This window comes from Schistocerca americana, chromosome 8, assembly GCF_021461395.2.
Source record: "Schistocerca americana isolate TAMUIC-IGC-003095 chromosome 8, iqSchAmer2.1, whole genome shotgun sequence".
NCBI lineage: Eukaryota > Metazoa > Arthropoda > Insecta > Orthoptera > Acrididae > Schistocerca > Schistocerca americana.
In genome coordinates, this window is record NC_060126.1 from 135,581,789 (window position 1) to 135,603,920 (window position 22,132).

The following is a 22,132-nucleotide window of genomic DNA, read 5'->3' on the forward strand; positions in this document are numbered from 1 at the left end:
CGAAAAAAATTCAAAAATATATATTATAAAATTATGGCAATATCATTACCGTTAAGTTAAAGCGTGAATCGTAAAAAAACAGCAGAATACAAGCGAGAGAGGCGAAATTGAGGAGCGTGAAAGGCTGCGCAAGAAGAAATTTACTTAAGAATGGAAACGTTCGGAAGGAGCTGAATGTACACTTTAATAATGAGGAAATAACGGAATTCAGAGTGATGGTTCAAATGGCTCTGAGCACTATGGGACTCAACTGCTGAGGTCATTAGTCCCCTAGAACTTAGAACTAGTTAAACCTAACTAACCTAAGGACATCACAAACATCCATGCCCGAGGCAGGATTCGAACCTGCGACCGTAGCGGTCTTGCGGTTCCAGACTGCAGCGCCTTTAACCGCACGGCCACTTCGGCCGGCAATTCAGAGTGAGGTTGAAGTAATGTGTGAAGAAAATGTTAGGTAAAGGACGATACTAGTAACTCTTGAGCTTCAGCTATAAAGGAAGGAGACAATCAAGGCGAGCAAGCTAAAGATGCACATATTCCACAAGCCGCCACACGATGTATGCGGAGGTACCTTGTGTGCCACTGCAAATCATTCACTTTACTGTTCAACTTGTAAATGGAGTGAGAGAAAAGTGACTATCTACGTGCTTCCGTACCAGCCCTGATTTCTGCTGTCTTGTCCTCGCGGTTCTTAAGGGAGATTTACGTTGGTGGGTGTACAATCGTTCTGTAGTCTATTGCCGTTTTATCCCTGAAATTCAACTTAACTGTAATACGTATAGATGTAGGACTACTATCATTAGCGACATTTGTGCCGCACCGAGACTCGAACCAGGACTTCCCACTTATTGTAGCGGTCGTCTTACCTCATAGGCTATCCCAGTATGCTCCCAGAACCGACTTTAACTTTCACATTTCACACAGCTGTCTGTTTCTTCTCATCGGTTGTTAATTCAACTGTCCACACTCACACATCTTGTCATTCCGTTGCTGATTTAAAACGAGAAGTCAAATACTATTGTTGTCATTTTCGCCATTGATCCGTCTACATATATTTATATTTGATGACGAACTACAGTTTCAAATACTGAAATGTAATATGTCGATTTAACTGGTACATCTATACGTATTACAATTAAGTTTGATTTCAGGAATAAATTTCAATATTTGAAAATGTAGTTGGTCATCAAATATGAATATATTTCAATAGCGTTTTGGGAAAAGATGCACTCTTCCTATAGGGATTGCCATCTTAGTTTCCGGAGCCGTTCCGTAATACTCCCGTGCTGATCCAGTACACTGTTAACATATCTAGCACATCACTTCTGAATAACCTCGATGGTTTCGCTTAACCCGTCTGAGGATCCTAAACAATCGAACAGTACTAGAGAATACGTCGCACAAGTGATCTGTACATGGTATCCTATGCAGACGATGTACCCTTTCTCTTTCTAGAATTCTCCCAATAAACCGAAGACGATGTTTCGCCTTTCCTACAGTCGATCTTGCGTGTTCGTTCTGTTTCATGCCCCTCTGAAACGTTACGGGTAGATACTTAATCGACGGGACTGTTTGGAGCAACACATCTCTAATCATGCATTCGGACTTTACGTGATGGTTTTCCCTATTCATCTGCAGTATCTTATACTTGTGCACATTAAGAGGTGGTTACCATTAACCACACGAAGTCATCCTGCGTCTCCCTCCGCCCTACAGTCGACGCTTCTTGTGCACTGCGACGTCATCAGCAAATAGTTTCAGACCGCTATTCATCCTATCTGTCAGACAGTTTAGATATACAGAGCGATTCACGAAGATATGCAAATATTATAATGTGTTATTCTACGAGGTGCATTCAAGTTCTAAGGCCTCCGATTTTTTTTCTAATTAACTACTCACCCGAAATCGATGAAACTGGCGTTACTTCTCGACGTAATCGCCCTGCAAACGTACACATTTTTCACAACGCTGACGCCGTGATTGCATGGCAGCGGCGAAGGCTTCTTTAGGAGTCTGTTTTGACCACTGGAAAATCGCTGAGGCAATAGCAGCACAGCTGGTGAATGTGCGGCCACGGAGAATGTCTTCCATTGTTGGAAAAAGCCAAAAGTCACTAGGAGCCAGGTCAGGTGAGTAGGGAGCATGAGGAATCACTTCAAAGTTGTTATCACGAAGAAACTGTTGCGTAAAGTTAGCTCGATGTGCGGGTGCGTTGTCTTGGTGAAACAGCACACGCGCAGCCCTTTCCGGACGTTTTTGTTGCAGTGCAGGAAGGAATTTGTTCTTCAAAACATTTTCGTAGGATGCATCTGTCACCGTAGTGCCCTTTGGAACGCAATGGGTAAGGATTACGCCCTCGCTATTCCACAACATGGACACCATCATTTTTTCAGCACTGGCGGTTACCCGAAAGTTTTTGGTGGCAGTGAATCTGTGTGCTTCCATTGAGCTGACTGGCGCTTTGTTTCTGGATTGAAAAATGGCATCCACGTCTCATCCATTGTCACAACCGACGAAAAGAAAGTCCCATTCATGCTGTCGTTGTGTGTCAACATTGCTTGGTAACATGCCACACGGGCAGCCATGTGGTCGTCTGTCAGCATTCGTGGCACCCACCTGGATGACACTTCTCGCACTTTCAGGTCGTCATGTAGTATTGTGTGCACAGAACCCACAGAAATGCCAACTCTGGAGGCGATCTGTTCAACAGTCATTCGGCGATCCCCCAAAACAATTCTCTCCACTTTCTTGATCATGTCGTCAGACTGGCTTGTGCGAGCCCGAGGTTGTTTCGGTTTGTTGTCACACAATGTTCTGCCTTCATTAAACTGTCGCACCCACGAACGCACTTTCGACACATCCATAACTCCATCACCACATGTCGCCTTCAACTGTCGATGAATTTCAATTGGTTTCACACCACGCAAATTCAGAAAACGAATGATTGCACGCTGTTCAAGTAAGGAAAACGTCGCCATTTTAAGTATTTAAAACTGTTCTCATTCTCGCCGCTGGCGGTAAAATTCCATCTGCCGGATGGTGCTGCCATCTCTGGGACGTATTGACAATGAACGCGGCCTCATTTTAAAACAATGCGCATGTATCTATCTCTTTCCAGTCCGGAGAAAAAAAATCGGAGGCCTTAGAACTTGAATGCACCTCATATAAGTAAAACTAAAGAAAATATTTCCTATAAACATACGTCCGCAAATATTTGGTTACGGAGTTACGGCTAATAAAAGAGTTTGCCCGAAATTTAGCAACTTCGCTAATATGAGGCCATCGCAAAGCTGTACGAGGTTAAAGTAAAGCAGGATTTCTATTTATTTTGTTGTTATTGATCTGGGGAACCTAATAAAACATATCCCAGGCGTGTATCTTCAGTAGTTTTCCAGAACATTCGGAGAAGCAAAGATTATTACACAAGTAAATTTGTTCACTTTCCATTCACAATGTAGAAACGTTCATGTCATTGATGGCAACCGTTAGTGAGTCGTTTCAGTCGTTTCCTAACCTTGAAACGAGTTAGTGTTCAGTATTGTTCAGTGAAAGAACATTAAGTGAATCCACATAGTAACTGTTGTAGTTTCTAGATTATTTATGAAATAGGGAGGCTTTTCAAATATGCGACAGAGGAATATGACTTAATGGCGTGAATGTGTTGTGAAATTGTATGAACACTGTACAACTTCCCTAACACTGGGCATTTTTAACATGAATTCACGTGTGCTATGGTATTAATAAAATCAGCTTATCTGACACATTCATACAATTTCAGGTAACGTTATTACCACCATTTTTCCAAAATTAAGTTGTCTATAACTTCTGTTGAAAACATTATGCAATTGTCTGGAATTTAAAGAACAAATTGGGCCATGTAGTTAATAAATTAAAAGTTTTTTGAAACTACTTCTTTACGTCTCTGGATGTTCTGGAAAACTACTACAGCGACACGTCCGGGACATGTTTTACTTGATTCACCAGATCAATAACAACAAAATAAATCTTGTACAGTTTTGCGATAGCTTCATATTAGCGAAGTTCCTAAATTTCAGGCAAAGTCTTTTACTAGCCTTAACTCAGTAACTAAACATTTGCGGATCTATGTTTGTACGAACTTTTTTCTTTAGTTTTACTTGTAGAATAACATATTAAAATACTTGCATATCTTTGTGAATCATCCTGTATAGAGACAGAGTAATCCTACGTATTTCGCTGAGACACTGCTCACGATAACTTTGTGTCTGATGATCACTCGCCGTGCTAGGTTCTAATGGTTAAATAGACTAACCCCTGTGAGCCGACGTTGACAACACTCTGCTTTTCTGTGAAGTCACGAACAGCCACAGTGAAACACATTGGGTACATTTATCAATAAAGTTTTCCGATTAAGAAAACTGAGACATGTAAAATGGGCTACCTTATTATGTAGAATGCATTTTGATTATCAGCTGTTTATTTGTCCCATTAGTCATCAGTTAAAAAATGCTTGGTTTTACCGATGTAGTCATTGGTATATGTCACTACCACAGAATTTCCTTTATCGATTTTCTTATTGTGTTTGTCAATCACTATTTGACTTTCCTCGAAAAGTTAAACATGGAACAAAATCCTGCACAAGATAAAGCCACCACGTCAAACGTTCGTTTCTATGACAAGGTGGATAACCTAACAGACATTACTTTTGAACCAGAGGAAATTTATATCTTTAGGGCTTAAAATGTAAAGAATGATGTAGATGGAAAAAAGCATCAAGCATTTGATGGCTCACTAAAATTGAAATCGACCAAGTGACAGGCTCAGTAGCACATAAGAATTCTACGATGGATTTAGTAGTAAAAGTTCTTGATGAATACACACGAGACAGTAAAAGAGGCACAAAAGTTCTAATAATAAGGATTTAAGGCAAAACAATAAATTAAACAGAAATTAAAGGAGAATAATGAAGCGATCCTTAAAGCTGATAAAGGAATTCTGTGGTAGTGATGTACAGCAATGACTATATCGATAAAGCCAATCAATTTTTTACTGATGAATAATGGGACAGATAAACAGCTGATGGTTAAAATGCATTTTATACAATATTTTAGGGCTGTTGAATACCCCCTTATAGAAACAATACAAGGGACTACCATATGTCCGCATCGTACAATACAAAGCTGTGTGGACAGATCTAAGAGAGGGGCAGAAGATCCTAATATGGCAATGTTAAATAAACCAAAAAAGTAAAATAAAGAAATAGGTAAATTAAATAAATTTGCTTGCAGCAAATCACAGCTCGCAAGTAATAATCCACAGTTACTAATTTTACCAAAAATATTTGACAATAATTAATCTTCAAAAAGCAGCGGTACAGTGTACAGTAACACCAAATCTTAAATATAAGTTAAATGAGAGTAACGAAGGTACTGAATTATCACACAGGTTCATACATACACTTCTACAAAATGTAGCGTTCATCCGACAAACTCATTTGTTTGTATAGCGAACAAATGAGAGATGGAAGTGACGTAGTACATTTTGACACGTCGTCTGAGGTCCATGTTGTCTGTCGTCTCTCGGAGTTCTTTGCTTTGCTCTCCCTCCCACCTTCGCCCCCCTCCCCCCACTTTCCTGCCCCCGTCCATCTTCCCTCACACATCCTACTTCTGCGCGGCGCACTGGTGTCGGCTTTCCCCCGAAATTCGGACACTAATTACCAATACTGCAAATTGATTGTTAATTTTGATCGATCACCCAAATTAAGGTCGCATTACATTTATCCCGCTCGCCGGCCGCGCCTACGGAAATCAGTTTTCGGCAAAGCGAAATGAAATAAAAGCCCGCGCGCGTAGTCTTTTTTTCCGATTACGATTTCCGTGTTCCTAATTGAGGATGCCACGGGCTGGGCCGTGTAATCCCGATTTTCCCCGCGAGGGAACGCGGTGTGAATCCCTAGCGGGCATCCATTACGTGAACGACACAAAACAGTACAACGTTGTCGGAGGATAAGCACTTCGACACATCACGACGGCGCTGCATTGAGCCTACATGATATTAAAACCAATATATCAGGCACATATTGTGCTATAATGAGAAAATAGTCACAAAATTTTACATTTCATCGATGATCCTAAGCGTATAACTTTTAATAAATAAATGTCTACTTTCTAGGCCCCGCAACGTTTATAGTAAACGTAATAGGCCCTGACTGTGACCGCCATACGTTTCAGTGATAGTTGCAGTTATGTATTAGACACAGACTGCGAGGTTCTACATTTACATTCATATTCGGCAAGCAAACTTCGGTGTTTGGAGGTGACAGACTTGGTATAAACAACCACTGGTCTTGTGCGCAAGTATGTTCACGTATTGTAAGAAACTCTGCGGGGAGGTCTACAAGATGTCACTACAAAATATCCTCCCACGCTTTGTGAAACACTTCTGACTTATGTGGCTTCAGAATAACAGGATGCAAAACAGTATGCTGTGGTACAGATCATTTTATGCACATGGTTTCAAGAAAGAGTGTTCGGATTAGAAAACTGCATTAGGCAAACTAATTTACACGTAATTTTTATCCAGTTTTCACAAAGGTACAAACTATGTATATATTTCAGTACATTTTGGTTTTTACACTTTTAGGTGTTCGACTGACAACAAGATGATACATAATCTCGTCCATGACAATTTTCTTCGGTTATCCGCAGATGACGCAGCCCAGCGATTGAGGCATCTTGGATATCTACATCAATACTCCGCAAGCCATCTAACTGCGTATGGCGGTGGGTTCTTCTGGTATCACTAACTGATCTGTCCTTCCCTGTTCCATTCGTGAATGGCGCGTGGGAAGAACGACTGACGGCAACTCTATGTATTAGCTCCAATATCTCGAATTTTCTCGTCTTGGTCATTTCATGAGACGTATATGGGAAGTAAGATTCGACAGCATTACGAGAAAGAGCTCGCTCCCCCTCCAGCAGCAGGTTATAGGGGGTCGTTGGAGCAACGAAGAGTACCTAGCGACTGGAAATAGTGCGGTTCATTCCCGTTTCCCAGAGTGTCGTAGCACAGACGGACATAAGTGTAGGCCTATATCGCTGACTGGCCATCTGTTGCAGAATTATGGAACACGTTTTACTCTCACGTATTAGAAGTTTGTGGAGAACGAAAATCTCCTCTATAAAAATCAAAATGGCCCCGAAAGCGGAAATCGCGAGGAACTCATCTTGCCCTTTTCCTCCAAGAGGTCCACTGCGCTGTACATACCACAGCTCAGATTCACACCATCTTCCTCCACTTCAGGAAAGCATGTGACGTCGCCCCGCACTCGCGAGTATCGGGCCAGACTGGATTCAAGACTTCCTTGCAGATAAAACTCAACAAGTCGCTTTTAAACGAACAAAACAGACGGATGTAAAGGTAATTTCTGGGGAACCCCAACGACGTGTTAAGGGCTCGTTTTACTGTTACAATATATATACACACACATCAAAAAATGTTTTGCATCACCCCGGTTTCTAGAACTCCTGAAGATAGACGTTGACTGTGGATATTGTATCATAGACACAGTCCCAGAGATGCCACTAAACATGACCAAAGATTTAAACAACCGTGCATGAGCAGCGCCTATTGGACGGAGAAGGTCCGACAGCCAATCATTTCCAGTCATTCCACCAGGAAGGAGGTACAAGGCCTGTGTTGTCTGTAGTTCAACCATGTCAACATTGTTACTTTGTGTGAGGAAGGGATGTCAACAAGGGAAGTGTCCAGGCATCACGGAGTGAACCAAAGCGATTTTGTTCGGACATGGAGGAGATACAGAGAGACAGGAACTGTCGATGGCATGCCTCGCTCAGGCCGCCCAAGGGCTACTACTGCAGTGGATGACCGCTATCTACGGATTATAGCTCGGAGGAACGCTGACAGCAACGCCACCATGTTGAAGAATGCTTTTCGTGCAGCCACTGGACGTCGTGTTACGACTCAAACTGTGCGCAATAGGCTGCATGATGCGCAACTTCACCCCCGACGTCCATGGTGAGGTCCAAGCAGCGCGGTACAGATGGACCCAGCAAAATGGCGAATGGACCGCTCAGGATTGGCATCACGTCCTCTTCACCGATGAGTCTCGCATATGGCTTCAACTAGACAATCGTCGGAGGCGTGTTTCTAGACGACTCGGCCAGGCTGAACGCCTTAGACACACTGTCCAGCGATTTCAGCAAGGTGTATGTCCCCTGCTGTTCTGGGGTGGCATTATGTGGGGCCGACCTACGCCGTTGGTGGTCATGGAAGGCGCCGTAACGGCTGTACGATACCTGAATGCCATCCTCCGACCGATGGTGCAACCGTATCGGCAGCATATTGGCAAGGCATTCGTCTTCATCGTGCACATCTCGTGAATGACTTCCTTCAGGATAACGACATCACTCGATTAGAGTGGCCAGCATGTTCTCCAGACATGAACCCTATCGAAAATGCCTGCGATAGATGGAAAAGGGCTGTTTATGGACGACGTGACCCACCAACCACTCTGAGGGATCCACGCCGAATCGCCATTGAGGAGTGGGACAATCTGGACCAACAGTGTCTTGAACTTATGGATAGTGTGCCACGACGAATACAGGCATGCCTGAATGCAAGAGGACGTGCTACTGGGTATCAGAGGTACCGGTGTGTACAGGAATCTGGACCACCACCTCTGAAGGTCCCGCTGTATGGTAGCACAACATGCAATGTGTGGTTTTCATGAGCAATAAAAAGGGTGGAAATGATGTTTATGTTGATCTCTATTCCAATTTTCTGTACAGTTTCCGGAACTCTCGGAATTGAGGTGATGCAAAACTATTTTTGATGTGTCTAAATGATCTAGCAGAAAATTAGGAAGCTCCACAAGGCCGTTATCTTATGATGCGGTTTTCTATAACGAAGTAGCAGCGCTAGAAGGCAGTATCGATTTGCAGAATGGCCTTAAAAGGATTGAACAGTGGTGCAATTCGGGCGGTTGACCCTGAACGTAAATAAATGTAACATATTGTGCATACATAGAAGAAATCAACTACTGTAAAACTACACCACTGATGACATATTGCTGGAAACAGCTTCTACCGTAAAATATCTAGGAGTAGTCATCCGTAACAACATTAAATGGAATGACCGTATAAAACAAATAGCAGGAACGGAGATGACGGACTGAGGTTCATTGGAAGAATCCTAAGGAAATTTTGCTCATCCAAGAAAGAGCTGGCTGACAAAACACTTGTCCCACCAATTCTTGAGTGTTGCTCGTCACTCTGGCGTCCTTACCAGGAAGGACTAGTGGAAGAGACAGAGCAGACCCAACAAGGAGTGGCGCGTTTCGTCGTGGGATCGTTTAGTCGGCGCGAGGGTGTTTCAGGGATGGTCAACGAACTGCTGTGGCAGATGCTACAAGACAGACGTACTACATCATGGAGTACTTTGCTGTTGAATTCCAAGGGAGTACTTTCCGAGAAGACTCGGACAACATGTAGCAGGAGTAATTAGTCTAACAACTGCGCCAGACACTTGTTGTTTCATATAGGCATTGCCGAGGCCAGCTCCGTATTCTGACTGTTTACATACGTCTGTATTTGAATACCCATGCCTATACCAGTTTCCTTGGCGCTTCAGTGTAGGACGCTATTGCTCGCGTGCTTGGGATCCGCATCAGATCGGGTTAAAGGAAAACATCGAAGCAATTCAGAGGCGGGCTGCTAGGATGGTTACCGGTAGATTCGAGCAACACACACGTATTACGGAGATGCTTCGGGAACTCAAATGGGACTTCCTGGCGCGAAGGTGACATTATTTTCACCGACCGCTGTTGCGATTTTTCAGGGAACCGCCGTTTGGAGCAGACTCTTGAACGATCCTACTGTCGCCGAAATACATTTCGCTTTACGACCACGGAGATAAGATACGAGGAGTTAGGAGTCATTCAAAGGCGAACGGACAGTCGCTTCTCCCTCGCTCTATTTGCGAGTGGTACAGGGAAAGAAATGACGAGTAGTAGTACATGGTACCCTCCGCTAGACACAGTATGGGGGTTTGCGGTGTACGGATGTAGATGTAAATAAAGATCCTGAAGCCTTCTCGTGTCGATTCTGAACAGAGGTGTGTTCGAAATGTTTTCCTCGGTCACCCACAAGAGAACTGCGTGATTTCAAAGCTGAGCGACGCAGTTCTGACCACCGTCGCAGTCGCAGATGCGTCAAGAGAAGGGGTGTGACCAGCGTAAGAGGATGTGTGATGACTATCTCATCGCGGGACACGTCCACCGTGGCGCTGGGCCGAATTGTGGTGAAATTTGGTGCCAATATGACGTCATTAACCCACCTTACACGAAATTCTGATCCATGTCCTTTCCTTTGCACTTGTCGACACTAATCTGTTTGAAAAATCGCCGAACCCGAGGATGGCGTTGCATGGTACCACGCTCTTTCACCATTACAGAGGAAGACAGTAGGCACCTTCGATCTAAATTTTGAACTTTCGAATGGAAGGACATGATGAAGTTTCAAGAACGACTACCTCGTCATATTGTTGATAATGGAACCTTCCTCCTATATTATTGAGATATCAACACAATTGTAGTTACTAGTGTCGATACGAAATTTTGTATCAAATCTAGTACCGCAACGTCCCTACAGACGCCTCTTTCACACAACTCGTAAATTATGCCTTGTAAAGGACACGTTGCTAAACGGAGAATGACCCTCTTTGGCAGTCATTCCTTCTATCTTCGTCGTAAGTCACTTCACATAAGTCTACATCTGACGCTGCACTCCACGATAAGCAATAACAATGATGACCGTTAGCATTAATAGCAAAGCCTGTCTGTCACAATCCAAGTGATATCGCATTTCTAAAACATAAACAAGAGATCGCTCGGTGACGGGCCATACGAGCTCATGGTTTGCTCAAACCACACTTAGCCTCTGAAGGTCTGGCGACGCTGTTACTATCCACCATTTATAACGACACTTTCTGTCACAAAAGCATCTTACCCTTGCTTCGCAGCAATCGAGATACGTTTATCACGGTGAAAGTAGAAGACAAACCTGTAATTTATTCGCGTTATGCTCATTAACATTAGTACTAGCCTTATCGTAGCAGGTAACAAATGCATGTTATGTGGGTTTCCATATGCAGAAACATTAATGAACGAAGGAAGAACAGCTGTATCATAAAATTCCATCGACAGCTGGGTCATCAGATACAAAACACGAGCACGCACTGTTCAACGATGTATTATAGAAGTAGTCGTCACTTGAAGGAACCAACCCGTCATTCACTTCTAGTAATTAAGGGAAGTTATGGAAAAACTAAATCTTGATGTGCAAAGTGGATACCCGTTCCACTTTAATATGAGTCCAGTGGCTGAACCACTGAGCTACCTCGGTCGATTTGCTCGACTGAAAGTTAGATATAGCCGAGGAGAAAAATTATCCAAGTTCGATGGTTTCTGGAAATTTCCTCCTTCACTTGTATACACAGAATACATAAGTGTTATTCAAGTTTCCTACAGGCTGGCAGTATTTTTTCGTCCTCCGACACAAAGTATTATGAACAGAAAAAATTTATTAATTCATCTATTGTTGTTCTTTGAAGAACACTAGCAGGCTATGTTTTCTGTCTTTCGTATGATACATAACCAGTTTAACAAACACAAGGTGTGAAGATTCGTATCATGTATTTCTATTGCTGCCTCGAGTAATGTAGTTACATCTAGGAAGTGAGTAAACTTGTAAGTCAATACTTATAAACTATTGCGGCAAAGGTTCCACTTTTGCGAACTACTATTATTTATTTTACAAGAAAGCAAAAGAAAGTGCATGAGATCTGTTCTACTCACGCAGCATTCTCTGAATTGTTTAGCGTCGATAGGAGATGTGAAGTTGAGACCCCAGGTATCGTTGGTCATTGGATCCTTCCAATATACGAAGCATTCTGACGCTTGTCCGATCCGAGTTCCTGAAACAGAGATGTACCTTATTACATACCTTGTCGTTTCGTTTTTAATCATTATGTCATCATAAGGACTCACAGCTGGTCTCTCTGTGCCTTTCTTTTTCTGTGTATCTCTTTCCGTAAAAAATATTACTTCCTCAATACACTGTACATCGATCTTTTTGGGTTTATAAGGAGCCTCTTGCTACTATGCTAGCAGTAATATGACCTTTGAGGGGAGTTAAATTTTCACTCTGCAGCAGAGGGGGCTCTGATACGAAACTTCCTGTCAGATTAAAGCTTCGTACCGGACCAGCACTCGAACTGAGGACCTTTGCCATGTGCGGGCAAGTGCTGTACCGACTGAGATAACCAAACACGACTCACGACCCGCCCTCTCAGCTTCACTTCCACCAGTACTTCGTCTCCTGCTTCCCAGACTTCACAATAGGTAAGCTTCTGCACAGTTTCAAAGATAGGAGAGGAGGTACTGGCGGAAGTAAAACTGTGAAGTCAGGTCGCGAATCTTGTTTGGGTGGTAGCAAAGTCGGTAGAGAACTTGCTCGCGAAAGTCAAAGGTCCCGATTTCGAGTCTTCGTGGGGCATACAGTTTTAATCTGTCAGGAAGATTCAGGCCTTTGAGGAATTAGCCTTTGAAATTTTAATAATTCCTCTTTTTATTCTTGCCAACAATAGTCATTCACCATTGCGGTTACAAATGAAAAAAAATACGTAAAAACGTAGCAAATCATGTAATACCTATGTTGCGGACTTTGCGTAAACGTACTATACCGAAGTCACGTAACAAATCCAGTTTTACGTTGATCATATTTGCAGTAACATACGCTCACTCAATAAATACAACAGCTATAAAACTGATTGTGAGTCTAGAACACCATGAAATATAAGATAGGATATTAAAGTAGGAAAATTCCTCCTGTGCCTTAGAACTGAATACTTAGAAGAATTGTTATGTCGAATACTGGATTCTTAAACTGTGTGTCTACAGAACGGAAATATGAGTGTAATTCATTGCAAAACGCGAGAAAATGCTGAAATCTTTTGAAGTGAGACGTTTTTAGAGTTTCAAGTATACTTTTTCCTATATTATGCTGCAGTTATTTGCCTAAGCCACACATGACTAGATGTTTTAGGTCTCTATGGTAACTATGAGTTGATCTATAGATACAGATAACCTTAAAGAAATGGACGGAAAGTCCAAATAACACTTTCATACGCACGTAAATGTGTTAGCTGATACGTCAATAAAACGCGCCATTCCGTACTCGATCACACGCAGATATCGGTGAGGTAGCGTTAAACTAACGACTAAGCCGTATTAATACGGAATGAACAAACGCGACAGAGAGTATTTCACGAATTAACTTGGTGGAAATGGTTTACCGAGAGGAAAGACAGGTTAATGGGGAATCTATAGAGGTGCTCTAAGAATGAAACCTGGGGCGCTCAGGAGAAGTGCATATGGAAGATGGTAAGGGCAGAAACTGGTTACAATCCGCTACATCAAACAAACAGCGACGATACTGTATATAGACTGTTTACTAATATGTAACGACCAATACATGATAGAGAAAATTTTGAATGATTTGTAAATAGTTGTAGAATGAGTACTTATAGCAAAAATAAGAGTAGCAGCTTACGTATTAATATCTGGTAAGTTGCGCTGTAAGCTGCTAGACCTTTAATTAATAACAGAAAAAAGTGGAATGAACAAGTTCGTGTTCTCGAATCCGGAACCATTGTATGTGCCGCCTGAATGACAATGACTCACTATTCGATGACTCAATGGAATTCTTGTCGAATGAGAAACAAACAGCCGATATGAAGCAGCACATCAACATATTTTCTCTTACCACAAGCGGCAGTGAATATTTGTCTTGAAGGAAGGCCAGTAGCGTTATGTAGTGTGTTGAGGGGGTATTACCAAATTATTTTCGTAAACTGTGGCTATTTATTTATTTATTTAATCAGCATATTTCTGTAATAACACATATATACGCATTCATCAAACAGAAAATAAAAGATAATTATATTAACAGGTTTTATTCAGTTTACAGTATTCACAAAACACAGAGGGGCACAGGCATGGGGCTACATCCAATTGCTCAATTGATGTCTTTGTCGCCAACAGGAACTCCTCCAAATCGCCAGAAAAGGATCCAAGTATGATTTAACTGTTAATAATTTATTTTTATTTAACACAATGAGAAACAGCTTCAGAACGTTGTTTGGTATCGCTTTGAACTGGCCATTATTATAAGCGTAAAGTAAAATCTGCCAATAGCTATCACAAACACACGCACGGTCATAGTTAAAAATTTAATAAAAGTAACATCTCTAGATATTAATCTCATGAAAATGTGAAAATACACAGTAAATTACACAATTTGGTTGAAAAATAAGAAAGACCAAATAGAAAATAAAATGTTTTTCTATATTTGTGCAGAGTGAACAGTATTATTGGAGTACAATGCAATGAGCATGTCGTTGGAAAATATTAATTTATTTTCATACAAGGAGTAATTAAAAATACATTATTTGTATTAAAATCATGATCTATTGTTTGTTAGTTAACGTATCGATCTGTTAAGAAAAATATAAATTAAATACAAGCAACCGAAAGCTACAACTAACGAGATTCGCACCAGTGATTTTACATTTACAAGACTTTTACGGTCCACAACTACCGACCACTGCGTTAATAACATGCAAATGTTCAAAGGCCATTATTTCAAAGTTTTACAAATTTGAGTTCCAGGCACTGACTTTCAAGTCCCATAATTTTGAAGTATATAGAAAAGGGCTAGTCCGCAAAAAGATCTCCTTGTTGTGGCGTTTTGTGTTTGTGTCAAATGAAAATATGCTGATCCCACGAGTTAGCGAGAGGCTAGAGCTCACTCTGGTTGAGAACACTTGTAGACAATATTCTTGGTATACTTTCTGTGCCAAGTCAGACAGAAACGCGAATTGTCGACGACAACTTTCATCGTTACGTGAAGAACAACCGACTTTCGGACTTTGTGTCTATATCTGTGATGATACTGGCGCCCGTTGGAAGGTAAACACCTCGTTGAATTTCTCTACAGTCTATCATCATTCAGGGATGGCACCGATAAACCAGTACCAAGTGCACCTTACAGACTCGGCCTCTTCAATTTTCTGAATATAATAGCATTTGTGAGTCAGTACCCGAACTTCTGGAATGGTGCGTGTACGACAGTGTAAGGTACAAATATGTTCCAAAAACCTGTGCACAAAAATGCGTTTTTTCAAGGGCTCGTATCTCGGGTTCTGCAGATCTAAGAGATAAGGAGTCAAGCGGATTGGATAACCCTTGGCCTAGTGACCATTTTTACATCCCTCGGAAGAAAGGGCATGGTGTAGCTGTCTTTCAGTACAGTGTCGAAATTTAAACACTACCCAACTCCTCCAGACAAGACAAACTGGAGGCGTGCTTATGGTGGACCATAGGAATTTTAAATGCAAAATTTGTTCAAGAGCAGCGGTTCGTGAGAAAACCCTGACCAACCCTGATTTGTGGGTACGAAAAATACCACTTGTGGGGATACCGTTTCTACAACTTCTGTTGATGGCAGTCCGTCGAAATTTTTACTATATGATCATAAGATAATATGGTCCGTTATCCAGATACAGAGGTTAAACGTTACAATACTTATGCAGAAAAGCGCACAACCGGTTTTCAGACTTTTTTGCTGCAGTGGGCCACAATTATCGAAATGAGTAAGACTACAAATGACTCAAATTTTAGCTGTACATTCTGTAGACATTAATCTAGTAACGCCATTTTCTCTTTTTCGAAAATATTTATTCGTTGTCAACGTATACCCGAAAACATAAAGATTTTTGGGTACCAGAGGTACCAATTGTGAGTATGGTCAGTAGTGTAATTTTTGTTCACGGCAAGTCGTCGAAATTTTTACCAAATGTTCTTAACGTGATGTTCCATATCTTTATCCGGTAACGAGATCCAAAGGTTAAAAGTTACCGTTCTTACCCACGTAAAATATGCACGTAATATCCGGACTGATTTAACTGAAGGCAATGGTTCTAGGGCCATCGCAAGGGTTCTGAGGTCACCAAAGTATGTTTTGAGTCAGTCACCACTGAAGCTTTAAGATCCGTTGTCTCTATATAATAGGGACTTCACGACTATACAGATATACCTCAAGTGGTGTCATGGAGACAAGAAATGGCCGAAAATGGTATTCAAATGCCTGAAACGCACATACGCACATAAAGTGACATATAAATTATGTAAAACAGGTAAGACACCACATGCAGTAAAATGGTTACAATATCATTTTTACTCTTTTAAGATATTAATCGTCAGCTGGGAGTTTTCGATGAGTTGCGATCGATAAACAAAGTCTCCAGATAAAGGTAAAGCAAACTATTTTGTGTTACCGATACGTTATGCGTACTTATTTGTTGCTTACATGTGTCAAAGTACGTAAATCGGTTGAAATATATAAATAAAAGTGTGAAAACTTTATTAACATGTAGAATTCGTTCTATATAAACGGAACACACTGCTGGAGAGACAGCGACGATGGAAGAGACAGGAGAAAGTGCAATTCGAAGAGACAGGAGACAGTGACTGTGGGAGAGAGCAACAGAGATGGATGAAGGGAACAGCAGTTGGTAACCAAAGAGAGAGACTATATTGATGGTTTGATTTGATGGTCAGTAAGAGAGAGAGAGAGAGAGAGAGAGAGATGGATGGAGATAGAAGCAGCAGGAGTAAAAGAGAGGTGGTGGAAATGAAAAATAGTGCTGAATAGAGGCCATACATAGGCTCGGGGTTGGATCGTCCCAGACCGGTGAACTTTAGGGCGTAGGTATAGGGGAGTACACATTTTCGACTGAAATTTTAAACCCTCAGAATTTTGAGGTGCCAAGGTATGGCGGAGACAGTTAGAGAGAGAAAAAAGATAAACTGAGACAGTACAAATAAGAGAGGAGACAGTAGCAGTGGGATAGACCGAAAATCATTAGGAGATAAAGGAGACAGTGGGAGAGAGACGTACGAGTATATAGATATAGACAGCTGCTGTGAGAGGGAGATGCTGAGTGCGAAAGTTTAAACACAATGAGAGTCTGTGTAAACGGATTTAGAATGTTCTGTGTTGAAACAGGGGGAGTACGTTGCCATGCCAAAACTTTTCGTGAGGGAGGCAGAATGAGGAATGATCCAGCTTGTTTCCTTCTTTTCCGTCAGTCTTTTAAAGAGGAACATATTCGCCTTTTTGTGCTCTCAAAGGAGCGTTTTCCCGCTGCCTTGCTAATGGCTAAAATGGTCACTCAGAGTTAGTAACAGGTTGCCTATGGAACGACTTCTAGGGGCACCAAATATAAGAATTTCAGTATTTCGTTCAATTATTGAACAGCTTACAAAATTTGAAGTCCTGTCACAATCAACTCTTGAAAAGATATGGTATTACGTTAAAGATTTAGTACAATAACGAAATTACTAAACCTAAAAAGAGTATACGTCTTGAGGCAGTGTAATTCGCCTAGGCTATATTCCTCCAATATTTGGTAATGAGAGCAGTTAACGAGTCCACCCCCCCCCCCCCTCCGATGAACCATTGACCTTGCCGTTGGTGGGGAGGCTTGCGTGCCTCAGCGATACAGATAGCCGGACCGTAGGTGCAACCACAACGGAAGGGTATCTGTTGAGAAGCCAGACAAACGTGTGGTTCCTGAAGAGGGGCAGCAGCCTTTTCAGTAGTTGCAGGGGAAACAGTCTGGATGATTGACTGATCTGGCCTTGTAACACGAACCAAAACTGGTACTGCGAACGGCTGAAAGCAAGAGGAAACTATAGCCGTAATTTTTCCCGAGGGCATGAAGCTTTACTATATGGTTAAATGATGATGGCGTCCTCTTGGGTAAAATATTCCGGAGGTAAAATAGTCCCCCATTCGGATCTCCGGGCGGGGACTACTCAAGAGGACGTTGTTATCAGGAGAAAGAAAACTGGCGTTCTACAGATCGGAGCGTGGAATGTCAGATCCCATAATCGTGCAGGTAGGCTAGAAAATTTAAAAAGGGAAATGGATAGGTTAAAGTTAGATATAGTGGGAATTAGTGAAATACGGTGGCAAGAGGAACAAGACTTTTGGTCAGGTGAATTCAGGGTTATAAATACAAAATCAAATAGGGGTAATGCAGGAGAAGGTTTAATAATGAATAAAAAAATAGGAGTGCGGGTAAGCTACTACACACACCATAGTGAACGCATTATTGTGGCAAAGATATACACGAAGCCCACGCCTACTACAGTAGTACAAATTTATATGACAACTAGCTCTGTAGATGACGAAGAAATTGAAGAAATGTATGATGAAATAAAAGAAATTATTCAGATAGTGAAGGGAGACGAAAATTTAATAGTCATGGGTGACTGGAATTTGGTAGTAGGAAAAGGGAGAGAAGAAAACATAGTAGGTGAATATGGACTGGGTGTAAGAAATGAAAGGGGAAGCCGCTTGGTAGAATTTTGCACAGAGCACAACTTAATCATAGCTAACACTTGGTTCAAGAATCATAAAAGAAGGTTGTATACATGGAAGAATCCTGGAGATACTAGAAGGTATCAGATAGATTATATAATGGTAAGACAGAGATTTAGGAACCAGGTTTTAAATTGTAAGACATTTCCAGGGGCAGATGTGAACTCTGACCATAATCTATTGGTTATGAACTGTAGACTAAAACTGAAGAAACTGCAAAAAGGTGGGAATTTAAGGAGATGGGACCTGGATGAACTGACTAAACCAGAGTTTGTACAGAGTTTCAGGGAGGGCATAAGGGAACAATTGACAGGAATGGGGGAAAGAAATACAGTAGAAGAAGAATGGGTAGCTTTGAGGGACGAAGTAGCGAAGGCAGCAGTGGATCAAGTAGGTAAAAAGACGAGGACTAGTAGAAATCCTTGGGTAACAGAAGAAATATTGAATTTAATTGATGAAAGGAGAAAACATAAAAATGCAGTCAACAAAGCAGGCAAAAAGGAATACAAACGTCTCAAAAATGAGATCGACAGGAAGTGCAAAATGGCTAAGCAGGGATGGCTAGAGGACAAATGTAATGATGTAGAGGTTTATCTCACTAGGGGTAAGATAGATACTGCCTACAGGAAAATTAAAGAGACCTTTGGAGAAAAGAGAACCACGTATATGAACATGAAGAACTCAGATGGAAACCCAGTTCTAAGCAAAGAAGGGAAAGCAGAAAGGTGGAAGGAATATATAGACGGTCTATACAAGGGCGATGTACTTGAGGACAATATTGTCGAAATGGAAGAGGATGTGGATGACGATGAAATGGGAGATATGATACTGCGTGAAGAGTCTGACCGAGCACTGAAAGACCTGAGTCGAAACAAGGCCCCATGAGTAGACAACATTCCATTAGAACTACTGACAGCCTTGCGAGAGACAGGCCTGCCAAAACTCTACCATATGGTGAGCAAGATGTATGAGACAGGCGAAATACCCTCCAAGAAAAATATAATAATTCCAATCCCAAAGAAAGCAGCTGTTGGCAGCTGTGAACTATCAGTTTAAGAAGAAATATTGGAACACGTGGGCAATATTGACCCTACGACTTATTTTAGAAGATACATTAAGGAAAGGCAATCCTACGTTTCTAGAATTTGTAGACTTGGAGAAAGCTTTTGACAATGTTGATTGGAATACTCTCTTTCAAATTCTGAAGGTGGCAAGGGTAAAACACAGGGAGTGAAAGGCTATTTACAATTCATACTGAAACCAGATGGCAGTTATAAGAGTCGAGGGGCATGAAAGGGAAGCAGTGGTTGGGAAGGGAGTGAGACAGGCTTGTAGCCTATCCCCGATGTTATTCAATCTTTATATTGAGCAAGCGGTAAAGGAAACAAAAGAAAAATTCGGAGTAGGTATTAAAATCCATGGAGAAGAAATAAAAACTTTGAGGTTCACCGATGACATTGTAATTATGTCAGAGACAGCAAAGGACTTGGAAGAGCAGTTGAACGGAATGGACAGTGTCTTGGAAGGAGGATATAAGATGAACATCAACAAAAGCAAAACTAGGATAATGGAATGTAGTATAATTAAATCAGGTGATGCTGATGGAATTAGATTAGGAAATGAGACACTTAAAGTAGTAAATGAGTTTTGCTATTTGGGGAGCAAAATAACTGATGGTGGTCGAAGTAGAGAGGATATAAAATGCAGACTGGCAATGGCAAGGAAAGCGTTTCTGAAGAAGAGAAATTTTTTTAACAACGAGTATAGATTTAAGTGTCAGGAAGACGTTTCTGAAAGTATTTCTATGGAGTGTAGCCATGTATGGAAGTGAAACATGGACGATAAATAGTTTGGACAAGAAGAGAATAGAAGCTTTCGAAATGTGGTGCTACAGAAGAATGCTGAAGATTAGATGTAGCCATGTGTGGAAGTGAAACATGGACGATAAATAGTTTGGACAAGAAGAGAATAGAAGCTTTCGAAATGTGGTGCTACAGAAGAATGCTGAAAATTAGATGGGTAGATCACATAACTAATGAGGAGGTATTGAATAGAATTGGGGAGAAAAGAAGTTTGTGGCACAACTTGACTAGAAGAAGGGATCGGTTGGTAAGACATATCCTGAGGCATCAATGGATCACCAATTTAGTATTGGAGGGCAGCGTGGAGGGAAAAATCGTAGAGGCAGACCAATAGATGAATACGCTAAGCAGATTCAGAAAGATCTAGGTTACAGTAGGTGGGAGATGAAGAGGCTTGCACAGGATAGAGTAGCATGGAGAGGTGCATCAAACCAGTCTCAGGACTGAAGACCACAACAACAACAACGAGTCCAGCAGAATTTATACAAAATTTCATATCCTTTTCGAAATTTTTTCTCGTCCACCCTCACATCCCTCCAGAAATTGATGAAAAGAAAAACCTTCAGCGCATACTGCGTTTTCGTTTTTCACGCAGTAAAACTCTAGCATGACGCATGGCTTCATAACTTATTACTTCTTTACTACTACATGTATTCGCAACACATTTTGCAGTCAATATTCAGACATGCCAGTGAATACACCTGCAAAATCATGTCATTGTATGATGTATAATACTGAAGATATGACGTCGCAAATATTGAGATGCTTTATAAACTAATTCTGCTCATTGCGGAGCGCAAACTATCCCGACTAAACTAATCAAGTGTTTGATGATAACAGGCCTTTTTTGGCTTACGACTTTTATTTTCGACTTTTTCGTTAGTCTACGACTAGTCGGTGTGAGCGAGCTATGGTTAGGGGAGCTGTATGTGTGTGTGTGTGTGTGTGTGTGTGTGTGTGTGTGTGTGTGTGTGTGTGTTCACGGCAAACTAGTACAAACCGTTGTAGAAAATCAGTTTTGCAATGAAAACAAAGAGTATGCGAGCCATGTCCGTATATCATGTTTTATTCTCTTATGAGAAGAATATCGGGCTTTGTAGCCGAGGTCGGTAACGCACTTCCGTGCTGTGACGCTCGACTCGGATATAGTCTCTAATGAATGGAGCGCATGTGACACTGGTACACATTTACCACTTCAGAACAAGTCGGAGGAAAGCAGCCGCGCGGGATTAGCCGAGCGGTCTAAGGTGCTGCTGCAGTCATGGACTGTGAGGCTGGTCCCGGCGGAGGTTCGAGTCCTCCTTCGGGCATGGGTGTGTGTGTTTGTCCTTAGTATAATTTAGCTTAAGTAGTGTGTAAGCTTAGGGCCTGATGACCTTAGCAGTAAAGTCCCATAAGATTTCACACTCGTTTCAACGTTTGAACGTTTGAGGAAGGCAATGTCAAACCACTTCCACTTGGAACTTGACGACAACGGAGACGTAGGATTGTGGCATCGGCTCCCCGACGTCAATGGGACTACTTTGACATGACATGAAGAATGTGTCTCGAAAATTTGATCGTACTTCTGGTTGCGTGTTATATTCATTGACACGATGCCTGTCCGAATGAAAAGTTCATTATGTCGCAATTTTGAAAAATAATAAGCATTTCATTTTTTGAAATTGTAGACATGGCATGCGAAACAGACAGAAGCAATCAACACCGAGAATACAAGAGATTAGAATCAGGAGAGGTGTAAATCGGGGTTGCTTATTGTCA

General features: G+C 41.6%; 1 protein-coding gene across 1 annotated transcript in view; it reads right to left on the reverse strand.

The window, feature by feature from the left end:
* Positions 1-22,132, reverse strand: part of LOC124545626 — a 258,100-nt gene that overhangs the window by 183,640 nt on the left and 52,328 nt on the right. Inside the window, exon 3 of the mRNA XM_047124573.1 lies at positions 11,858-11,976. Coding sequence (XP_046980529.1) covers positions 11,858-11,976 — 119 coding nt within the window. The remainder of the gene's footprint in view (positions 1-11,857; positions 11,977-22,132) is intronic.